At 47.9% G+C, this 18,517-nt stretch overlaps 1 protein-coding gene across 1 annotated transcript in view; it reads left to right on the top strand.

The window, feature by feature from the left end:
• Window positions 1–459: 459 nt before the first annotated feature.
• LOC126499827 (inhibitor of carbonic anhydrase) overlaps window positions 460–18,517 on the top strand; it is a 40,932-nt gene continuing 22,874 nt past the window's right edge. The window contains exons 1-7 of the mRNA XM_050139215.1: window positions 460–602; window positions 5,133–5,305; window positions 8,184–8,292; window positions 10,036–10,197; window positions 12,126–12,273; window positions 13,301–13,356; window positions 16,670–16,848. Of these exons, the coding sequence (XP_049995172.1) occupies window positions 560–602; window positions 5,133–5,305; window positions 8,184–8,292; window positions 10,036–10,197; window positions 12,126–12,273; window positions 13,301–13,356; window positions 16,670–16,848 (870 nt within the window). The 5' untranslated portion in view covers window positions 460–559. The remainder of the gene's footprint in view (window positions 603–5,132; window positions 5,306–8,183; window positions 8,293–10,035; window positions 10,198–12,125; window positions 12,274–13,300; window positions 13,357–16,669; window positions 16,849–18,517) is intronic.

Below are 18,517 nucleotides of genomic sequence, written 5' to 3'. Positions count from 1 at the left end.
GTTCTTAAAATTTTATTTAAAATTATCAGATTTTTCCTAGGCAGAGATCATACTGTGGGACAAGGATGCTTCTGTGAAGGCGAGAAACACTATGAGGGTCAGAGTTGTGCCTGATCCAGGTCTCGACCAACTGGGACAACACTACTAGTGTGTGTGGTGGGATGGTGGGGAGAGGGGGACTACGGACTGCTGGACTATGTCACAGAAATGGCAGTGCCACTGGCGGTGGTAAGACAGCAGGAGGACCACTGCTTGGTCAACCCAGAGTCCTTAGGGAGAAGTGAGAATCACCGAAAGAAAGTTGTGTTAAGGTCGCATACATGTGCACATCAGGTTCCCTGAGAACCACTGTTTTCACCCAGGGACCCAGGCTAGCGGTCTCCAGCAGCCTGGGTTTCTGCTTGGCCAGATAAGGAAGGGATGGAGGGTGTGGCGGTGGCGATCAGCCCGGACTGGGACTGAAGAACCTTTCCCAGTAGGCAGATTCGTCAGTCAACCTTCCGCCTTCTGTGTAAAGCGCACCTAGGCTGCGGAAAGCGCAACCAAGACAGAGCTGAGAATGAGGTTGGTTGTCTGCGCCCTCCTATGCGCGGGGACCCTAGGTGAGTGTGCTGAGAGCCAGGCGGGGTGCCGGCTCTCCCAGGTTCTATGGGGGAGGGGACCAGGTGTCACTAGCTGGCCAGCCGCCTCGGGGACCCTGTACTGTGGCCGGACAGACTATGATCCCAGGGAAGAGCAATCACTCTGGATTGGAATGCACCTGCCACATACTGCTGTACAACCCCCGGGGCTGCCCTTTGCCCCCTTTAAGCTGATTTCGTTGTGTAAAACTCCGGTTTACTGCTTCAGCGGCAAAAGGCACCAATAACTTGACTGATCACATAAGATCCCCAGAACCCATATGGTTGGTGGGAACCAACTCCTGAAAACTGTCCTCTGACCTCCACACATGGCATCCACATGATACAGATATTTTTTAAATGTTGTGTTTACGCCCCCCCCCCCCCGAAAAATAGTTGCTGGAAGAATGAGGTAACGTGGCTAGAGGCAGGCAGAATTCTAAACACATAAATGCCGGAGGCCCTTTCTTGGGTCGGGAGAGTGAGCTCCTTCCTCCAGGGAAGGACTCGTGTGCAGAGAAGAGCCCTCCCTGGCTCAACCATGATTGGATCATCCTCCCCTTAGCTTTGCCTGGTCTGAGGCTGTGGTAAATGATATCTAGGGTAGACATCTTACTTGAGGTGGAGGGTAAACAGAGCCAAGCTTGGAGAAGAGGCAGCAGCAATGGCGGGGACTTTGTGCCTACCTGCAGCACCGAGGGAATCAGTCTCTCCCAGAATGCAGCTGTGCGGTCTCTTTCCCAATTCTCCTAAACAGGATTTGTGTTCATTGTTCTTCCTGCCTCATCTCCTGGCAATTTTGGCACTGACCAAAAGAGCTCATTTTCCCAAAAGGCTTTGTGTTTACATATCAGAGGCTAGAGATGTCCCTCTAGATCCCATTCCCTCATGACCTGTCTCCAGGCCACCAGATCAGGGGCTGGAGTCTGTGCTCCTCAAAATGCAGTGTTCCAGTCCAACAAGTGACAAAAAGCAAGCAAAACAGCTTACCCAGGGGACAGGTGACAGAAAGGACACATATCCTAAGCCTTGCCCAAGAACTTTCTCCATTTAGTGAGTGAGCAGAAGGCCACCACAGCCCTTCCCTTCAGTCTGAAAGAGTCCCAGAGTGCTCAGACTGCCTCTTTTTGCTTTTGTCAGGTGGCCAGTGGTGGACTGCTGTTCACAACACACCTGTCTGACTCCACCCACCCTTAGCTTGTTTGTATACAGTCTCTTAAACACATTTCTATTTGTCAAGCCAGAGAAGTGATGGGCCAGTAACGCACAGGCTGCGAATGAGTTTACCAAAGACAGAAGAAAGGAGAAGTAGAGTTTATTAGCTATACCGCGGTACAGCCAGTATGGGCAAGACAATAGAAACTGTCTGCACAGAGGTAGTCTAAGAAGCTGTGTGTGTGTGTGTGCGCGCGCACTTTTATGTAGGCAGTCAGGCAGCATTTCAATGTGACAGTGTCCTGGAAGTGGCAGTTGAGGATTATCAAGCAACAGCTTGACCTTGAGGTCATGATGATCTTGCTGTGATTTAGACGTGACTCAGCACAACTCCCAGTCCTAAAGTGACTGTCCGCCTAGCCCGTTGTGCCCCACGAAGAAGGAGAGGGACAGCACTTATGGGTGCCAAAGACTTTACTAACTCGCCACATAAGCGGTCACTGACGATCAGGGCTACAGGACGAGGACTCGGGAGAGCCTCGTTTCTCCTGGCAGTCCTGAGCAGGGACAGAAGCAGGGGTTATAAGCACAAAACCCACAACGCATTTGCTGCCAAGTTACAGGTTACAATTTTCACCAATCAGGATTTAGAGATTAGGAGCTTCCTTGAGAGCTCCATCACTGTCAACCGACATCCAATGCAAGTCTTTCAGTCCAACCAATCTGATTCGTTTGTTCCTTCTGGGGTCAGGAGCAGCCATAATGTTTCTAGAGAGCTAAAGATGCGTAACAGCTGCTTCTATGATTTAGGGAGGAGGGTGGTCAGCTGTTGGATGGTTCCCAGCTCCCCTAGGGTTTGGGAACCTGAACTCTATTTCACCCTGCAGGTAAAATGGAGTCTGGAGTCATTATGGCAGTACTTAGGTCAAGGTGCATGATGAAGTCTTCGTCACACGACAACAGTCCTGTTCAGAGGCAATAGTGGCCTTGCTCTGAGCCTACCCTGCTTTGAGACCAAAGCAGCTTTGTTCCCAGAATTCAGTTCTGTCTTCCCCCCACGTACCTAAGTTCTGCCCTATCAGCAGGTCATGGCAGTTTCTTTATTCATTAATGGTATTCAAGCCTACAGAGAGAAATACCACATCGTGTGTGTGTATGTGTGTGTGTGTGATTTATGTGTGTCATGTGTATATGTGTGTGAGTGTGTTTGTCATTATGTGCACCAGTTGTGTGCAGTGCCTCTTGGGGCCAGAAGAGAGCGTCAGATCCTTTAGAACTAGAGACACAGTCCGATGCCTGGTATGGATGCTGGGAAACCAACACTAGCTCTGAAAGAGGAGCAAGTTCCTCTAACTACTGAGCCATCTTTCCAGTTCTATCAGCTAGCTCTCTAATACAACCCGTGTCCATCTGCCTAGGGATGGTGCTGCCCACGGTGGACTGAACCCTCCCATGTATGTCATGAATCAAGACAATCTCTCACAGACTTGCCCCAATCTGATCTCGGCAATTCTTCAACTTGGGATCTCTCTTCCCAAGTTTTATCAAGTTGGCAATGAAAAACTAACCAGCACTATTTTCATCACTTCAGAAGAGAACTTGGCCCCCATCGAGTGAACAGCAATGGTTTCTTTCTCCCCTCAGCACATGGGAATGAGCAATTTGCTTTCTTTAGAAAAGAATTATCTTTTTGAGACAGGATCTCATGCAGTCCAGGCTGACCTCAATATGTAGCTGAGCTGTCTGTCTCCACCTGAAGAGCTTGTATTGTACACATGCACCACCATGTCTAGTTCATGTGGTGCTGGAGATCAAACCCAAGGTTTCTTGCATGCTGTGCAAGCATTCTACCAACTTAGCTACACCCTGGCTTTGTTTTTAGTTTAGTTTTTTTTTAAAAAGATGTATTTACTTTATATGTGTGTCAATGTCTCTGTGTGTGTTTCTTTCATGTACAGCCTGTGGACCATGTGTGTACCTGGAGCCTTAGGGAGGTCAGAAGAAGGTATCAGATCACTTGGAGCTAGAATGTCTTAGGGCTTCTGTTGCTGTGAAGTGACACCGTGACCATAGCAACTCTTATAAAGGAAAACATTTAATTGTGAAGTTTCACTTGCAGTTCAGAGGTTAGTCCATTATCGTCATGGCAGAAAGCAAGGCAGCATGCAGGCAGACATGGTACTGAGACATGGTACAATACAAGAAGGAACTGAGAGTTCTTACATCTTGACCAGCAGGCAGCAGGAAGTGGTCTGAGACACTGCATGTGGCTTAAACATATAAGGGACCTTAAAATCCACCTCCACAGCGACATGCTTCCTCCATCAAGGCCACACCTTCTCCAGCGAAGACACATCTTTTAATAGCAGCACTCCCCATGAGCTTATGGGGGCCAATTACATTCAAAATACCACAAGCAGTTACAAACAGTTGTGAGCCACCATGTGGGTGCTGGGAACCAAAGCTGGGTCCTCTGCAAGAGCAGCCAGTGCTCTAATCTCTGAGCCCTCTCTCCAGCCCCTTAGTTTTTTGTTTGTTTGATTATTTTGAGATAGAGTGCTTCAGCCTCTAGGGAACTGGAATTACAGGCATGTTTTGTTTAGATATTCTGCGCAGATGTAATCGCATTGCCAGGAGCCCTTTTGCTCGGTTCTTTTACTTGCTGTTTTTGAGACTCATTCAGGCTTTAGAACATGACAGCACCCATCCACTCTTCCTCTGATGCACACTTGAAGGTCTTTCTGTTTAGTTATTGAAAATAATAGTGTTGCCGTGGGTATTTGTGTGCTTTTTTTTTTTAGTCCCCATTGTCAAATTTTGAATATCTGTTTAGGTGTGGACTTTCTGTGTCATATTGCTAATCCTGTGGTTATATTTTTTGGAGATTTTAACTTTTTTTTTCTTTTTAAATATAAAGGAAAGGAGAGAGCAAAAAAAAAATGGGTCCTGAGGATTCCCATGAGGAAAATAGTCAATTTAGTTTGTAGATGGCATTCAATCGGTTCTATTTCTTTAAAGCATTAAAGTATTTACTTTTGATTGCACACACACAGAGAGACACATACACACTTACACACGTTATGTGAGTTGTACATGTGAGTGCAGTGCCCACAACAGAGGCCAGAAGAGGGTGCCAGATCCCCTAGTGTTGGAGCTACAGGAGGTTATAAGCTGTCTGACTCAGGTCTGGGATCTGAACTCAAGCTCTCTGGAAGGACTAAAGTACTACACCATCTCTCTGAGCTGTGGATCCAGCCTCCTTAGCCAGTCAGCTCTTCATCTTGTGTTCAGTCCCTTCTGCCAGCAGAAGAAGGCGAGAGCCATGGGTCCCTGACATCTCTACTATCTCTCCCCTAGGGCTTAGTCTGGCTGTTCCGGAGAGGACTGTAAGATGGTGTGTTGTGTCAGATCGTGAGGCCACCAAGTGCTCCAGTTTCAGTGACAATATGAAGAAAGTCCTTCCTGCAGATGGCCCATCTGTTAGCTGTGTGATGAAAACCTCGTACCCTGAGTGCATCGAGGACATCTCGGTAAGTCGCTGCTGTCAGCAGAAGAAAGTTTGCGCCTTTTTCCATAATTTTTATTGCAGGGGGGGGGGAGACAGCTGATCAGCACTCACCCGGAGCAAGAGTCATAAACTTAATCGAGCAGCTAATATGGGCTTCAAGTTTAGCAACATGTCTGCGACACACCAAAACCTAATACACCAAGAGAATCTATAGAAACTCAAAAATAAAGAAAACTTCTCAATACAGAGCAGGCTGGCCCAGAACTCGTAGACTTCCTGTTCCTGACTCCGGAGTGCTGGAACTAAGATGTGGATCACCATAGCTGGTGGGGTTTGCATTTTTAAGTGCAAAAAGCTGTTGTTTTTTTTTTTAATTATGAAATTTGTCTTTGTGTATGTGCATGCATGTGTGTGTGTGTGCATGTGCACATGTGTATGTGTGAGAGAGACAGAGACAAACAGAAACAGATAATGGGAGAGTAGAGACGGGTTTGTCATAGCCATTTGTCCCTATGCCATTGCAGAGCAGGTTAAACTATCTCAGACGTCTTTTTGCATCTGCTATTGGAATCTGCAGAGGAACTCGGGAAAGGAAAATGAGTGAAAGCAGAGAAAAGCCATTGTGAACTGCATTCCTTGGGGATGGTTGGAGTTCATGTCTAGTTCATTCATATTGCTTTCCATTTTCTTCCTATTTTCCTTCCTTCCTTCTTATATATATTTGTCTTTATTTTATGAGTGTTTTGCCTGCATGTATGTTGTATGTCTGCATACCACGTATGTGCCTGGTGCCCTCCAATGCCAGAAGAGGGTGTTGGATCCCCCTGAACTGGGGTTATGGGTATCACATAATGATTGTGAATCATTACTGGGTGCTGAGAACACGGGTCCTTCTTAAGAGCAACAAGTAGTCTTGACCACTGGGATATCCCCAAAGCCCTTGACTTCAGTCTTGAGACATTGATGGCCTTGACAGTGGTTCGCAGGCTTAGTGACTTTGTTCTTTGACCTTTAATATTAGCTGTGTCTTTTTCCAAGTTAATTTGAGTTGACTTTTGATAGGCGTCTTCAGTGACGTCCTAAGTTATACACACACAGATATGCATATCTATCATCCATATATATTAAAACATATTGTAAAATAATTTTAGTATGGAATTTGTAAAGTCAAACAACAACAGATCAAAGACTGGTTTTTAAAAATTACATCTGCATTTGCCATGAACACACTCTTCGTTTCCATCGACCGTTTACCCAGCTTCTACCTTGGGTTAGTTTTACCCGTAGTCTCAAGACAGGTTAAAGTATATCAGGGTTAGCATGGGGTGTGCGCAACTCCGCTCCGCCGTTCCTATCGGGGATTCGAGCCTTGGTTGATATTTTACAGGCGTGTCAAAAGAAATCTCCCTCAGGCACTGAGGGATGGCTGTGCTAAACTACATCCTGAAAAAAACCCAGCTTACTTTAAAAGCTAATTTAGAAACTGAGTCTGGTGGCCCAGGCCCGGAATGCAGTTAATGGGGAGGTCCTAAGGATTGCCCGGCCGACAGAGTCAGTTCAAGGTCAGTGTGAGCAACTTAGTTGACCCTTGTCTCAAGATTTAAGAAGTGAAAGAGAGCCGGAAATATTCCTCATGGGTAGAGCACTTGTCTAGCTGTACAAGGTCCTAAGTTCATTCCATTGCTGGTAAAAGGATGTCAATCACTAAGGGATAGAAGGAATGGTTTGCATTGAGGGTAGGAAACGACTCAACTTCATCTTAGCTTGTGAAGTTGCTGCTTCCTGCAGGGAGGAAGGAACCCTTGGCTGACAGATCCCTGAGACCCAGATGCGGACAATGTAGCATGAGTTCTCAAGGATGGATGCATTCTGCAGGTCTCATACTCACTCAATGAACACATGTGGATACCTGCCCTCCTAGCTGCTCACGTATGTGCTGAGATTAACCAGGGAACAAAACAGACAGGTATTCCCACATTCGCAGGCCCCGCAATCCAAGGATGAGGCTAGCGAACCAAGAGTCAGTTGGCTGAGGGCTGAGGAGGAAAACAAAACAGTTTACATGTGGCGGTACCTTCTTCTTTCAGCCCTCAAGAGCCTCATGGAGTAGGCGGGAATGAGGAGGAAGAGGTCTGAGTTATGGGAGATTCTATGGAGCCAGAGTCTCTGGCAGAATCTCAGCCGACAGGGCGCTACGGGCACAGGACAGGGTCAGCCACATGCTTCATTTGGGCCTTTGCTTGTTTATTTTTCTTTTTCAGGTAAAACCCAGGCCTGACACATAGTCGGTCAGCACTCTACCACGGAAGCACGATCTCAGCCTTCCTAACATTTGAAACTCTAAATTTACAGGCTCCTTAGGAACCCATTTTTTTTTTTAAAGTGTGTGTGTGTGCACGGATGCCTGGAAAGTCAGAAGGGGGCTTGAATCCCCTGGAGTTACAGGAGGCTGAAAAAGCCTGGGTTAAAACCGGTCTCGCTGAACATAGCAGACAATGAGGACTACTGAGACCTCAAGAACAATGGCAATGGGTTTTTGATCCTACTGCACGTATTGGCTTTGTGGGATCCTAGGCAGTTTGGATGCTCACCTTACTAGACCTGGATGGAGGTGGGTGGTCCTCGGACTTCCCACAGGGTAGGGAACCCTGATGGCTCTTTGGGCTGACGAGGGAGGGGGACTTGATTGGAGGAGGGGGAGGGAAAGGGGAGGCGGCGGTGGGGAAGAGACAGAAATCTTTAATACATAAATAAATACATAAATACATAAATACATAAATAAATAAATAAATAAATAAATAAATAAATAAATAAATAAAACAGAGTCTCTGGCAGGACACCGGAAGAGTCTTCCCTGAGGGGTGATGAGTTTCACGCATGGCTGGTCTCTTTTCTTTCAGGCCAACAAAGCAGATGCTGTGACCATTGATGGAGCTTTGCTGGCTGAGGCTGGCCTGCCCCACCACAATCTGAAACCTATCATGGCAGAATACTATGGATCAAAAGACGGTGTGTTCTCGCTGGGGCCCGGTGTCACTGGTGTGACATGATGGCCACGGGGGTTGGCAGGGACTTTGTCAACTGTGTTAGTTACTTTTTTTTTTTGTGGCGACAGAATGCCTGACCAAAGAAACTTAAGGAAGAAACAGCTGATTTTGGCTCACAGTTGGAAAAGATAGAGTCCACTGTGGGGGGAGGGGCATGGCAGAAGGAGCGTGAGGCCGCTGGCCACATTGCATCTGTAGCCAGGGAGCGGAGAGAGGAGGACAGTGAGAGAGACTGGTGCTCAGCTCACTTTCTTCTCAGTTTTACTCACCCCAGGACCCAGGCCACGGAATGATGCCACCCACATTCAAGGGGCAGGTCTTCCTTCCTCAGGTCAGCCTCCCTGGAAACTCCCCCAGAGGTGTGTCTCCTGGGTGATTGCAAAGCTAGCCAAGTTGATGGTAAAAATTAACCGTCACACTAACATTACAGGGGACCAAGTCTCTGGAGCTCTTCGGCTTGGCAGTGTTGTTCACTGGCCCACAAAGGCTGCGGTGTTTCTCCACAGGAAGCGGTGGCTTTTGTGAATCCTGGTGGGCACAGCCTTGGTTCTGTGGTCTGTGGGATGGTCACATCCCGAGAGGGGTGTTATCCAGAACCTGTTACCCATCCCTAGGGCTGTGCCAATGAGAGACCTTTTCTAAGGACACACAAAGCTTTTCCTTACACTGCCTCCCATGGGTCTTACACAATACAGATCTGTGTCTGTGTGCAGAGAAGCTCTGGTGGAGTGGATGAGGGGAGAGTTACCTCTTTCCACTCTCGTGTGTTACTGTTATCAGTATGTGGGAACACAGCCCAGCTTAGTTTGCTTCTAGCTTGCAGGTCCCGACGTATTCTGGGGCCAGTCCTCATCTTCCTCTCACATCTTTACCTTTGTGACTGAGCTGTAAGCAGAGACCCAGAGAATGAAGAAAAGGCCATATAGAAGCAGCAACAGTCCAGCTACTAGGATCTAAAGCCTGTGGTCCCTGGAACACCCACATGTCCTGTAATGGAGCAGGCAAGCTTCTAGCTCTGCAGGCTTGAGGTGCCTGGCAGAAACAAAACAGAGCATAGCAAAATGGCCCTGGAGGTACCCTAACCTACAATGGACTTATGCCCAGATCAAACCCATCATAAACTCAAAACGTTGCAAGTCCAGATGCTTTCAATACAGCGAGTCAGGCAAACATCCAGTTTAGCAAGGTGGCGCCATGGACTAGTGTTCGTTTTTTGCTGTGAACACATGGTTGACCAGACACCATGGCTTACAGTCTCTGCCCAGCCTCCAAAGAAGGGTTCTTCTTGCATTTGAAAGACCAAACTGGAAATCTGAAGGATCTACTGGCATTGGCACCTACCATAAAGCAAAGCTAACAAGTCTAGCTTGTAAGTCAGGGAACATCTGCAATATTAATTTATTGCCTTGAAAGGGGTCAGTTCTCTCCTCCTGTCAGATAAAGGCATTTTCCATTCTTTTTTTTTTTTTTTTTTTTTTTTTTTTTTTTTTTTTTTTTTTTTTTTTTTTTCAAATTTGTGACAGTACTCTTGTCTTGGACTCTGAGTGATGTGGGGTGTCCTTCTGTGTTTTTTTTGCCCTTCTTGCTAGAGGCTGGTGCAGGGGCCCAGGACCCTCTGAAGTTCCACATTGTGAATGCCTTGGAAGGTTTAGTTGTAACAATGTGTTTTCTTTAGGCTTCTCTCTTTCTCTCTGCTCACCTGCAGATCCGCAGACCCTTTATTATGCGGTGGCCCTGGTGAAGAAGGGTACAGGATTTCAACTGAACCAGCTCCAGGGCAAGAAGTCCTGCCATGCCGGAATGGGCTGGTCTGCTGGGTGGTATATTCCCCTCGGCAAACTGCTTCCTTCTGGCTCTCTGGAAACAGGTGAGGCATCTGGAGCTAGGTGCCCTCACTGGGTGGTCTAACTGGATTATGTTGGGGTTACACAGTCATTTGTTTTGTTGCTATAAAAGTACCAAGTAAAAGCAACTTCAAGAAGGAAGGACTTTATGAGCTTGTAGTCTGAGCGTACAGTTCATCAAGCTGGGTAAGGCCAGGCAGCAACAGCTTGAGGCATTGCTGGTCCCCAGCTTGCTTTCTTCTTTTATTTATCCTGGCTCCCATCCTATCAATGGTGACACCCATGTTCAGGGTAGATCTTCCCTCTTTAGTTAAGCTTTTCTAGAAACAGCCTTATAGACACACCCATGTGTTTCCATGGTGATTCCAAACCCAGTTGCATTGATAATGCAAGTTAGCCACGGCTCAGACACTGACAAACACACATGTCTTATGTTCTCTGAGACGGAGTTAGAGTGTGCACCAGCAGCCCACAGGAGCTGGCTGAGGGTTCTCCCAGTAGCAATGCTTCCATTTCTCTGAGCGGTCAGTTTCCCCTTCCCAGGAGCCACAGCAGTCTGTCTTGGCAAGGCTATCCTTGAAAGACTCCAAGGAAGGTCACCTCACTCCAAACCTCCCTGGAAGGTTCTCTGGGGCTTGCAGAAGCATCAGTGGGCCCTCAGGCTTCCATACATTAATGCGAGTGCCTGGACAAGGACAGGATGACTGGGTTAATGCTAGACATCCCTGAGTGCTCCAGGCTTCTTGAGCAGATAGGATGAGCCACAGTTAGCCCAGACCTTTTCAGCCCTTGAAGACGGCTCCCAGATCCTGTACTCTGCGAAGGCACGCCTTTTTTTGTGCTGTCGGCCTTTGCAGTGCTCATGTTGTAACAGGGACAGGGACAGGCAACTGTGTGGGTCTGACAGTCTGTTAAAGGACTACAGCCTTGTGTCTTGACCTTTCTAGGGTGTTCTCTTGCCTTGGTGGCAGATACCACTGGACTTCTGTCTGAGCGATAGGCAGTGGCTGCTAGCTTGCTTCTTTGCTGATTGACCAGCAGGATTTACCAATCCTCCCCTCGAATCAGGGATTCCATGAGCCACCACAGCCTCTGCATACAGAGAGATTGGAAGTGGGGTGGGCTCTTGTCTGATGCAAGGAAGAGCTATTACTGCATGGTGACTGGCCTACTAGGGTTCCTGTCTTCTTCAGTGTTCTGCCTGGCCCTGTAGGGGGCCGGTAATTTTTTTATTATTATTTCATGTACATTGGTTTACCTGTATGAGGGTATTGGATCCCTTGGAACTGGAATTACAGATAGCTGTGAGTTGCCTTGTGGGTGCTGGGAATCGAATCCAGGTCCTCTGGAAGAGCAGTCAGTGCTCTTAACCATTGAGCCATCTCTCCAGTCCTGGGGTGTTGGTAAATTAACTGGTCACATCTTGTTTCCATGTGGGTCAGCAGTTCTTCTTTTTCTTTTTTGTTTTAAAGATTTTTATTCTTTTATTATATACACAGTATTCTGTCTGCATGTCTGCCTGCAGGCCAGAAGAGGGTACCAGATCTCATTACAGATAGTTGTGAGTCACTGTACAGTTGCTGGAAATTGAACTCAGGACTTCTGGAAGAGCAGCAGCCAGTGCTCTTAAGCTGTGGGGCATCTCTCCAGCCCAAGGGTCAGCAGTTCTTATCCCCTGCAGCAGACAAGATGGGGAGCATTTTCATAGGCTTGATCCCTGAACACGCATAAGCATGCATGGTTCTCAAACACACATGGCCCCTGGGTCATCCATCCATCCATTCACTCTGGCCTGGGCATTGCCTGCCCCCCATGGCAGACTCCCTGCACATACTCACTTCTTAGGAGTAGTCCTGGGGGATGTCCACAGACAGGACACTCTCTCACACATGTGCAATCCGATGGCTTTAGCCAGCTCACACCCTGTGGCCCGTGTCTCTGTGTTGAGCAGCAGCAGCCACGTTCTTCTCCAGCAGCTGCGCCCCCTGTGCGGATGGAAAGACGTTTCCCAGCCTTTGCCAACTGTGTGCGGGGAAGGGGACAGACAAGTGTGCCTGCTCTTCCAGTGAACCATACTTCGGCTACTCTGGGGCCTTCAAGTGAGTGAGAATCCCTTGCTCTGGAGCTGGGCATCTATGAGTTATTGTTCTTGTAACTGTGACCGAATACCTGACAAGAAACAACCTAAGAAAGAGAGAGTTTATTTTTGGCTCACGGTCTGAGAGGATACAGTCTATCGTGATGGGGAAGGCCTGGCAGCAGGAGCATGAACCAGTTGGTCGCACGGAGCAGGGGAGGCTGGTGCGCCGCTCACTTCCTGCTTGTTATTCATTGCTAGGCTCCAACCCATAAAACACTACCATCCACATTTAGGGTGGATCTTCCCACCTTGATTAACCTAGAAACTGCCTCACAGATGACCTTTGTTATATGATCCAGCCTAGCTTGATAATACCAACCATCACAGAGAGACAAAGACACAGGATCAAACAGGACAAACCCCTGGCACCCAGATATTCTGAGTCCCCCCCATGGCCTACCCCTGTTCCTAAACATCCCGAGGAACAATTTTCTTTGTGGGAGACCTCACTGTCTCTCCAAAGCTGGGACCATAACATGCTGTTCTTCATGATAACCGAAGTGCCAGGGGAGGTTGGTACAGACTCATCTCTGGGGACTGGGATTTGCAGACACGGGCCGCAGGCGCTTCCCAGCTAACCACCTTTGGTACTTTGCCTGTGGCTTTCCATGCTCTGTAAGAGAAGGTGACTGCTCGAACCAGAGCAGGACTAGGTGGGTTTTGGGGCTATCTGATGACTTTTAAAAGCCAAAACCAAACCAGTGGCTTGGAGCTGCTCTCTGAGAGGCAGGCAAGGGTCCTGTCTGCCTCGACACCCTTCTCCAGAACTGCCTGCGATGCTGGTGTCCAGGCCTCCCGCCTGATTTATGGCTCAGCCTGGCTGTGATGTTTTAAAGGCTTCAGATAAGGCCATTGCCTCTCTGAAGACAGACGGATGCCTGAGAACCTGTGAGCAAGGCCCCAGCAGATCCTCAGAGGCGTTGCACAAGAGCCAGGTGAGGTGTGTTCCCAGGCAGAATGCCTGACCTTGTCTGTCATGTTTGCAGATGTCTGCAGGATGGTGCGGGGGATGTGAGCTTCGTGAGGCACCTGACAGTGTTTGGTAAGTGCTGGACAAAGAGGAAAGCGGGCCCCAGCCTGGCCAAAGGCTCGGACTCTGTCTCACTTCTAGAAGAGAGTGATATTGAGATGGTTAATGCACAGAAGGGACTTTAGGAAAGCATTCCCCCCATTCCTGCATTATTTAGGACCCCACTTATTCTTCTTAGCTCACGTCTGCTGACCATCTCCCTATCTGGGACCTGCACCCGCCCCTCCCCTGCTCTCTCAGCTAACCTATAGACACCTCTATAAATCTAGTTAACCTGATTTTTGAGTTGCTATTTGCTACTTTCCAATAATAAAAGAAGTTGTTTCTGCAATGTCAGACATTAAACCAAATGCCTTGTATGCACTAGATAAATGCTTTACCCCTGAGAAACAACCCCTTTCCTAATTTTTAATTTAAAAATAACAGTAAACCTTTCCACTATTTTGGACAATTTAGCTCAAACAAGAAAAGGAGCAATTTCAGACAAGTTAATATTATATATTCTTGGACTTTATGTGTGTGTACATACATGTGCATGCATGTGTTCATGTGTGTGTTTATGTAAATTCTCTGCACTGACCCCAGAGCCTCATGCGTGCCAGGCAAACACTCCATCACAGAGTTGCACTCCTAAACCTTCTTAGGTTTTCATTTAATACTTTTGGTCTCTTGAGACAAGAGCTCACTAAGTTTCCCAGCTGGTCTTCAACTCATTCTGTAGCCCAAGCAGGCCTCAAATTTTCTACCTTCTTGCTCAACCTCCACAGTAGCTAGATTTACAGAAAAAAGCCACTAGGCCTGGCCAGATTCTTGGTTTATATCCAATTAAATATCAGATACAGACACACTATGCTGCTCAATGTTTAGCTCAATGCTTAGCTCGGCTTTATAACAAACGCTTCCAGGAAGCTTCCAGGTCCTAACAGTTTACCCTGGGCTTGGTTACAACCTAGATGCCTTCCCCTGTGATGACGTCAGCATCCTTTGCTCATTTGCTCAGCCATTCACAGTTCACCTTCGCATCGCTGCACACTGGACTGGTGTGTTAGTATTTTTGAAATTGGGGCGTGTCCTATTATCAACAATTTTCATGACTAAGGCCATTTTTGGGTCTTATCTTCCAGAACCAAGCTGTCTCTAATAATTATCGTTGTGGCTTTTGGATGCCTGTGTTACCACGGTTGTACCAGCAGGTGGCATCTCCTAGCTCTTACCATGGAGATCTTAAAAGACCCTCCCTCTGGAAGGAGCAGGCTGTCCCAGACCATTCTGGCTTACCTTTGCAGAAAGTCATTTACCGCAGTAGTAAGACCTCCCCTTGGCTTCCAAGGAGAGTTTTCTGAAACACTCCTCCATGTGGGATGTAAGTGACTGGCGATGGTAAAGCCAGGGTCCACCACCCTGGCAGTGAGTGAGGCAGAAAGGCATTTTCTTCCTGAGGTTGTTAGAGCACATGGATTTCCTTTTAACTTAAATTTTAATGTTACTAAATTACTGAATATTCATGGTCTGGCAAGGTGGTACATGGGAAGCAGAAGCAGGAAGATGATGTGAATTTGAGGCCAGCCTGGTCCACATATTGAATTCCAGGCCAGCCAAGACTATATAGTGAGACCCTGTCTAAAGTTACTTAATTAATTTTTAAAATAAAATTTTTTTCCTTGGATGTTTCTTCTCTCTCTTTCTCTTCCTTCCTCCCTCCCTCCCTCCCTCCCTCCCTCCCTCCCTTCCTTCCTTCCTTCCTTTTTCTCTTTCTTGACAGGGTTTCTCTGTATAACAGCTCCGGCTGACCTAGAACTTGTTTCATATACCAGGCTGGCCTCGATCCACCTGCCTCTACCTTAAAGGCATGTTCCACCACACCTGGCTCTTTGGACTTTTCTAAGTAGCGTGATTACTGGTGAGTGTTTCCATATTCAGTCAATATTTTTTTAATATAAAGATTTTACATGTGTTTTTTTCTGTGACATATTGAATTTATGATAGTTCATAAAAAAGAATAATGATCTCCAAAATCTGATGGTAACTCCCTACCTCCTTCTTGCCCCCTTTTTCCCCAGTACTGAACAAAATGAGGGCTTTGCACTTCCAGCAAGTGCCATACCGCTGAGCCATGTACTCCCAGCCCTCTTTTTACTTCCTTCATTTTGAGACATGCCCTCACTAAGTTGGCTGAGTTAGCCTTGAACTCACTTTATTGTCCAGGCTGGCCATGATCTTGCAATCCTCCTACCTCAGCCTCATGAGTAGCTGGGATAGGCCTGCACTACCAGGCCAGCTCCTCCTCTTTCGGTATAAGACTTTTATCAGTCCCAAAGACTGTGTTCGTTTTCCAGGCCTGCCAATACAAAGTGCCACACACTAGGTGCTTTAAGCAATAGAAACACGTCATGTCCTTCTCCTGGAGGCTGGAATTTCAAGATCAGGGTGTCAACAGGGCTTGTTCCTTCTGAGGATATGACAAAGATTCTTCCGTACCACTCTCCTGGCTGGCTGGCCATCACTGGTGTTTCTTGGCTTGTACACACATCTTACATCTTCACTGTCTGACTTCATGTTTACATGGCAGACTCCCTGCATGCATGCCTCTTTTCACATTTCCTCTCTTCACAGGAACACCAGTTGTATTGGGTTAGGAGCCCACTCTATTCTAGTATGATCACATCTTACTGGTGGACATTTGTAAGGACCACTTTAAAGTAACGTCACACTTGGAGACACTGGGGATTAGGACTTCAATGTACAAATGCACTGAAAATCAACATGGCGTTCGAGGAACCTGTTCTTTGCACCTGCAGAGTTCCCTAACTGGGACCCTAGCCTTCTTTTCACCGTCGACTCTGTCATTGCTTTTTCCCAGCAGGCTCTGTTTCTGGAGAACTTGGCTGCTTTTGTGAGGGATGTGAGTTGCCCCAGGGTGGCAGCACCAACCAGATGCTGGTTCTGTTTCTTCACATCTATAATGTGATCATTCTACGTCTGGCCCTTCTTTAGGTACATAGAGGCCTGGGCAGCCATGAGCCCTGTGTACAGTCGCGTGGGCGGTCATTGCTCAACGTGTGTTTGCTGTCGCCATTTTTATTTGCAGAGTTACAGGGGAATGGGCAGCTGGAGGGTGCCTTGGCCAGGTGTGGTACCCAACCCTGGGTGACCTGCCATGAGAGTGTAAACCAGTTGTTTTCCGGGCTGAGTCCTCTGCTCCCTCACCTGTGTAAAGCGTGTTTGGAAAGGATTCTGTCCCCTTCAGCCCACTCGCTCTGTGGTGGTGGGCAGAGGTCAGTGCGGCTCCTAGCTCAGTCTGCTCACCTGAACTTTCCCTCCTCAGAGGTACTGCCACAGAAAGCAGACAGGGACCAGTACGAGCTGCTCTGTCCCGACAACACCCGCAGGCCAGTACAGGAATACGAGCAGTGCCACCTGGCCCGGGTCCCTTCTCATGTTGTCGTGGCTCGCAGTGCGGACGGCAAAGAGGACTTGATCCAAGAGCTTCTCAGAGTTGCCCAGGTATCCCCCGCCCAGCATCCTTTCCCCAACGTACAGCTCCCTTCTTCAGTGTGTATAGAGTGTGGGGGGGGGCGGGGGCGGGGAGAGAGTCCTACTTGCCATCTGACTGCAGACCAGAAGTCTGCGTGTTCAGGACACAGTGGGTGGTGCTAGCACACGATCCCTTCACTGACAATCTACCTGGTCTGTGTTTGTTACAAGCAGTAGAGGCCGTAAGGGTCACGTGACTGGCATCACCATCCTGGGAGCTAAAGACTCTCAGAAGCACTTCCTGTCTTGTTTCACTCTTTTCAGTTCTAAAGAGTCCCTTCTGCCTCAACAAAGTGCTTCTCTCATGACCCCACCCTGGCCTGGGACTCCCCTGACTGAGGTCCCAGATCAGGAACCCTGTCTCTGTGTTGGTGGCACTCTCTCCCAGTCAGCATCTGTACCCTGTCCCATCTCCGTCAACACAGTACTCAGACTCAGAGACGAACTATACAGAGCTGCCCTTGAATCCACGCAGGCACAAGGCGTGCACACATTATCATCACCAGGAGGGATTGCACAACCTTGAGAATACCGGCCTTGTACTTTGTGCTTTAACGGAGGAATTTATTTGAAGGGCATTCTGGGGAGAATCCTGAGCCCTGGGTATAAGTTGTGTGTGCCCAAAGAAAGGGCGAAGGATTATTAGGGACAGCAGCAGGTGGCATTCCATGCAGAGCACTGCGAGGTAAAATGCAGTCATTTGACTTTTGTTTTTGTTATCAGTCTGCTTTGGTTTTTGTTGGGACAGGTCTCACGTGGCCCAGACTGGCCTTGAACTTGCTGTGTAGCCAGGGGTGAACTAGAACTCCTCATCCTCCCAAGAGCTGGGATTACAGACGTGTTCTGCCAAACCTAGCAAATGCAGTCCCTTGAAGGCACACATGGGCAGGTGCTACTATAAGCTATAATCAGAAGCAACTGTGGGCCAGGCCAAGAAGACACAGGCACAGGGCCTTTGAAGTATTTGGAGGCCTGAAAAGACAAGAGACTGTTTGCTTCTCATAACTGGTCCTTAGCAAAAACCTGGAGTAAAGAGAGGGTACAGGACACCTGCAGCCCTAGTGGCAATGTGCTGGAGCAAGCAACTTCAGGGAGAAGTCTAGCATTGCCACCAGGGCAAGCAGACAAGCAAGTGGCAGCCATCATCCTGCCCATGGGAACACACAGCAAGAGTCCTACCGCAGCGGCATGGCACAAGACCAACTCAAACCGCTTTCTACAGGTCTGTGGGTCAGACCCCAGCAGTTCCCTGAGTCTTCATGACTCAGACTAGATGGAATTTGAGTAAAACTTTCCATGAATAGGCTTGTTAGTAGCCCTGGGCACTGCTTTTGTGTACAGGATATCTCCCTGTATGTGTAAAGGGTTACTTTAAAATCTTCAGTGGAACTGGGCAGTGGTGGTGCACGCCTTTAATCCTAGCCCTCAGAAGGCAGAGGCAGGCAGATTTCTGTGAGTTCAAGGACTGCCTGGTCTACAGAGCCAGTTCCAGGACTGCCAAAGCTGCAGAGAAACCCTGTCTCAAAAACAAAAAACAAAACAAAAAGACCCCCCAAAAAAACCAAAAACGAAACAAAAATCTTTAGTGGATTCCTGTAACTGCAGAAAGTCTTAAACCCTACAGATAGATAGATAGATA

Source organism: Alexandromys fortis, unplaced genomic scaffold, assembly GCF_014885135.2.
Source record: "Alexandromys fortis isolate MF-2015 unplaced genomic scaffold, M_Fortis_MF-2015_v1.1 scaffold_36, whole genome shotgun sequence".
Lineage (NCBI taxonomy): Eukaryota > Metazoa > Chordata > Mammalia > Rodentia > Cricetidae > Alexandromys > Alexandromys fortis.
The sequence above is the reverse complement of the archived record's forward strand: the minus strand, read 5'-3'. Positions and strand labels throughout refer to the sequence as shown.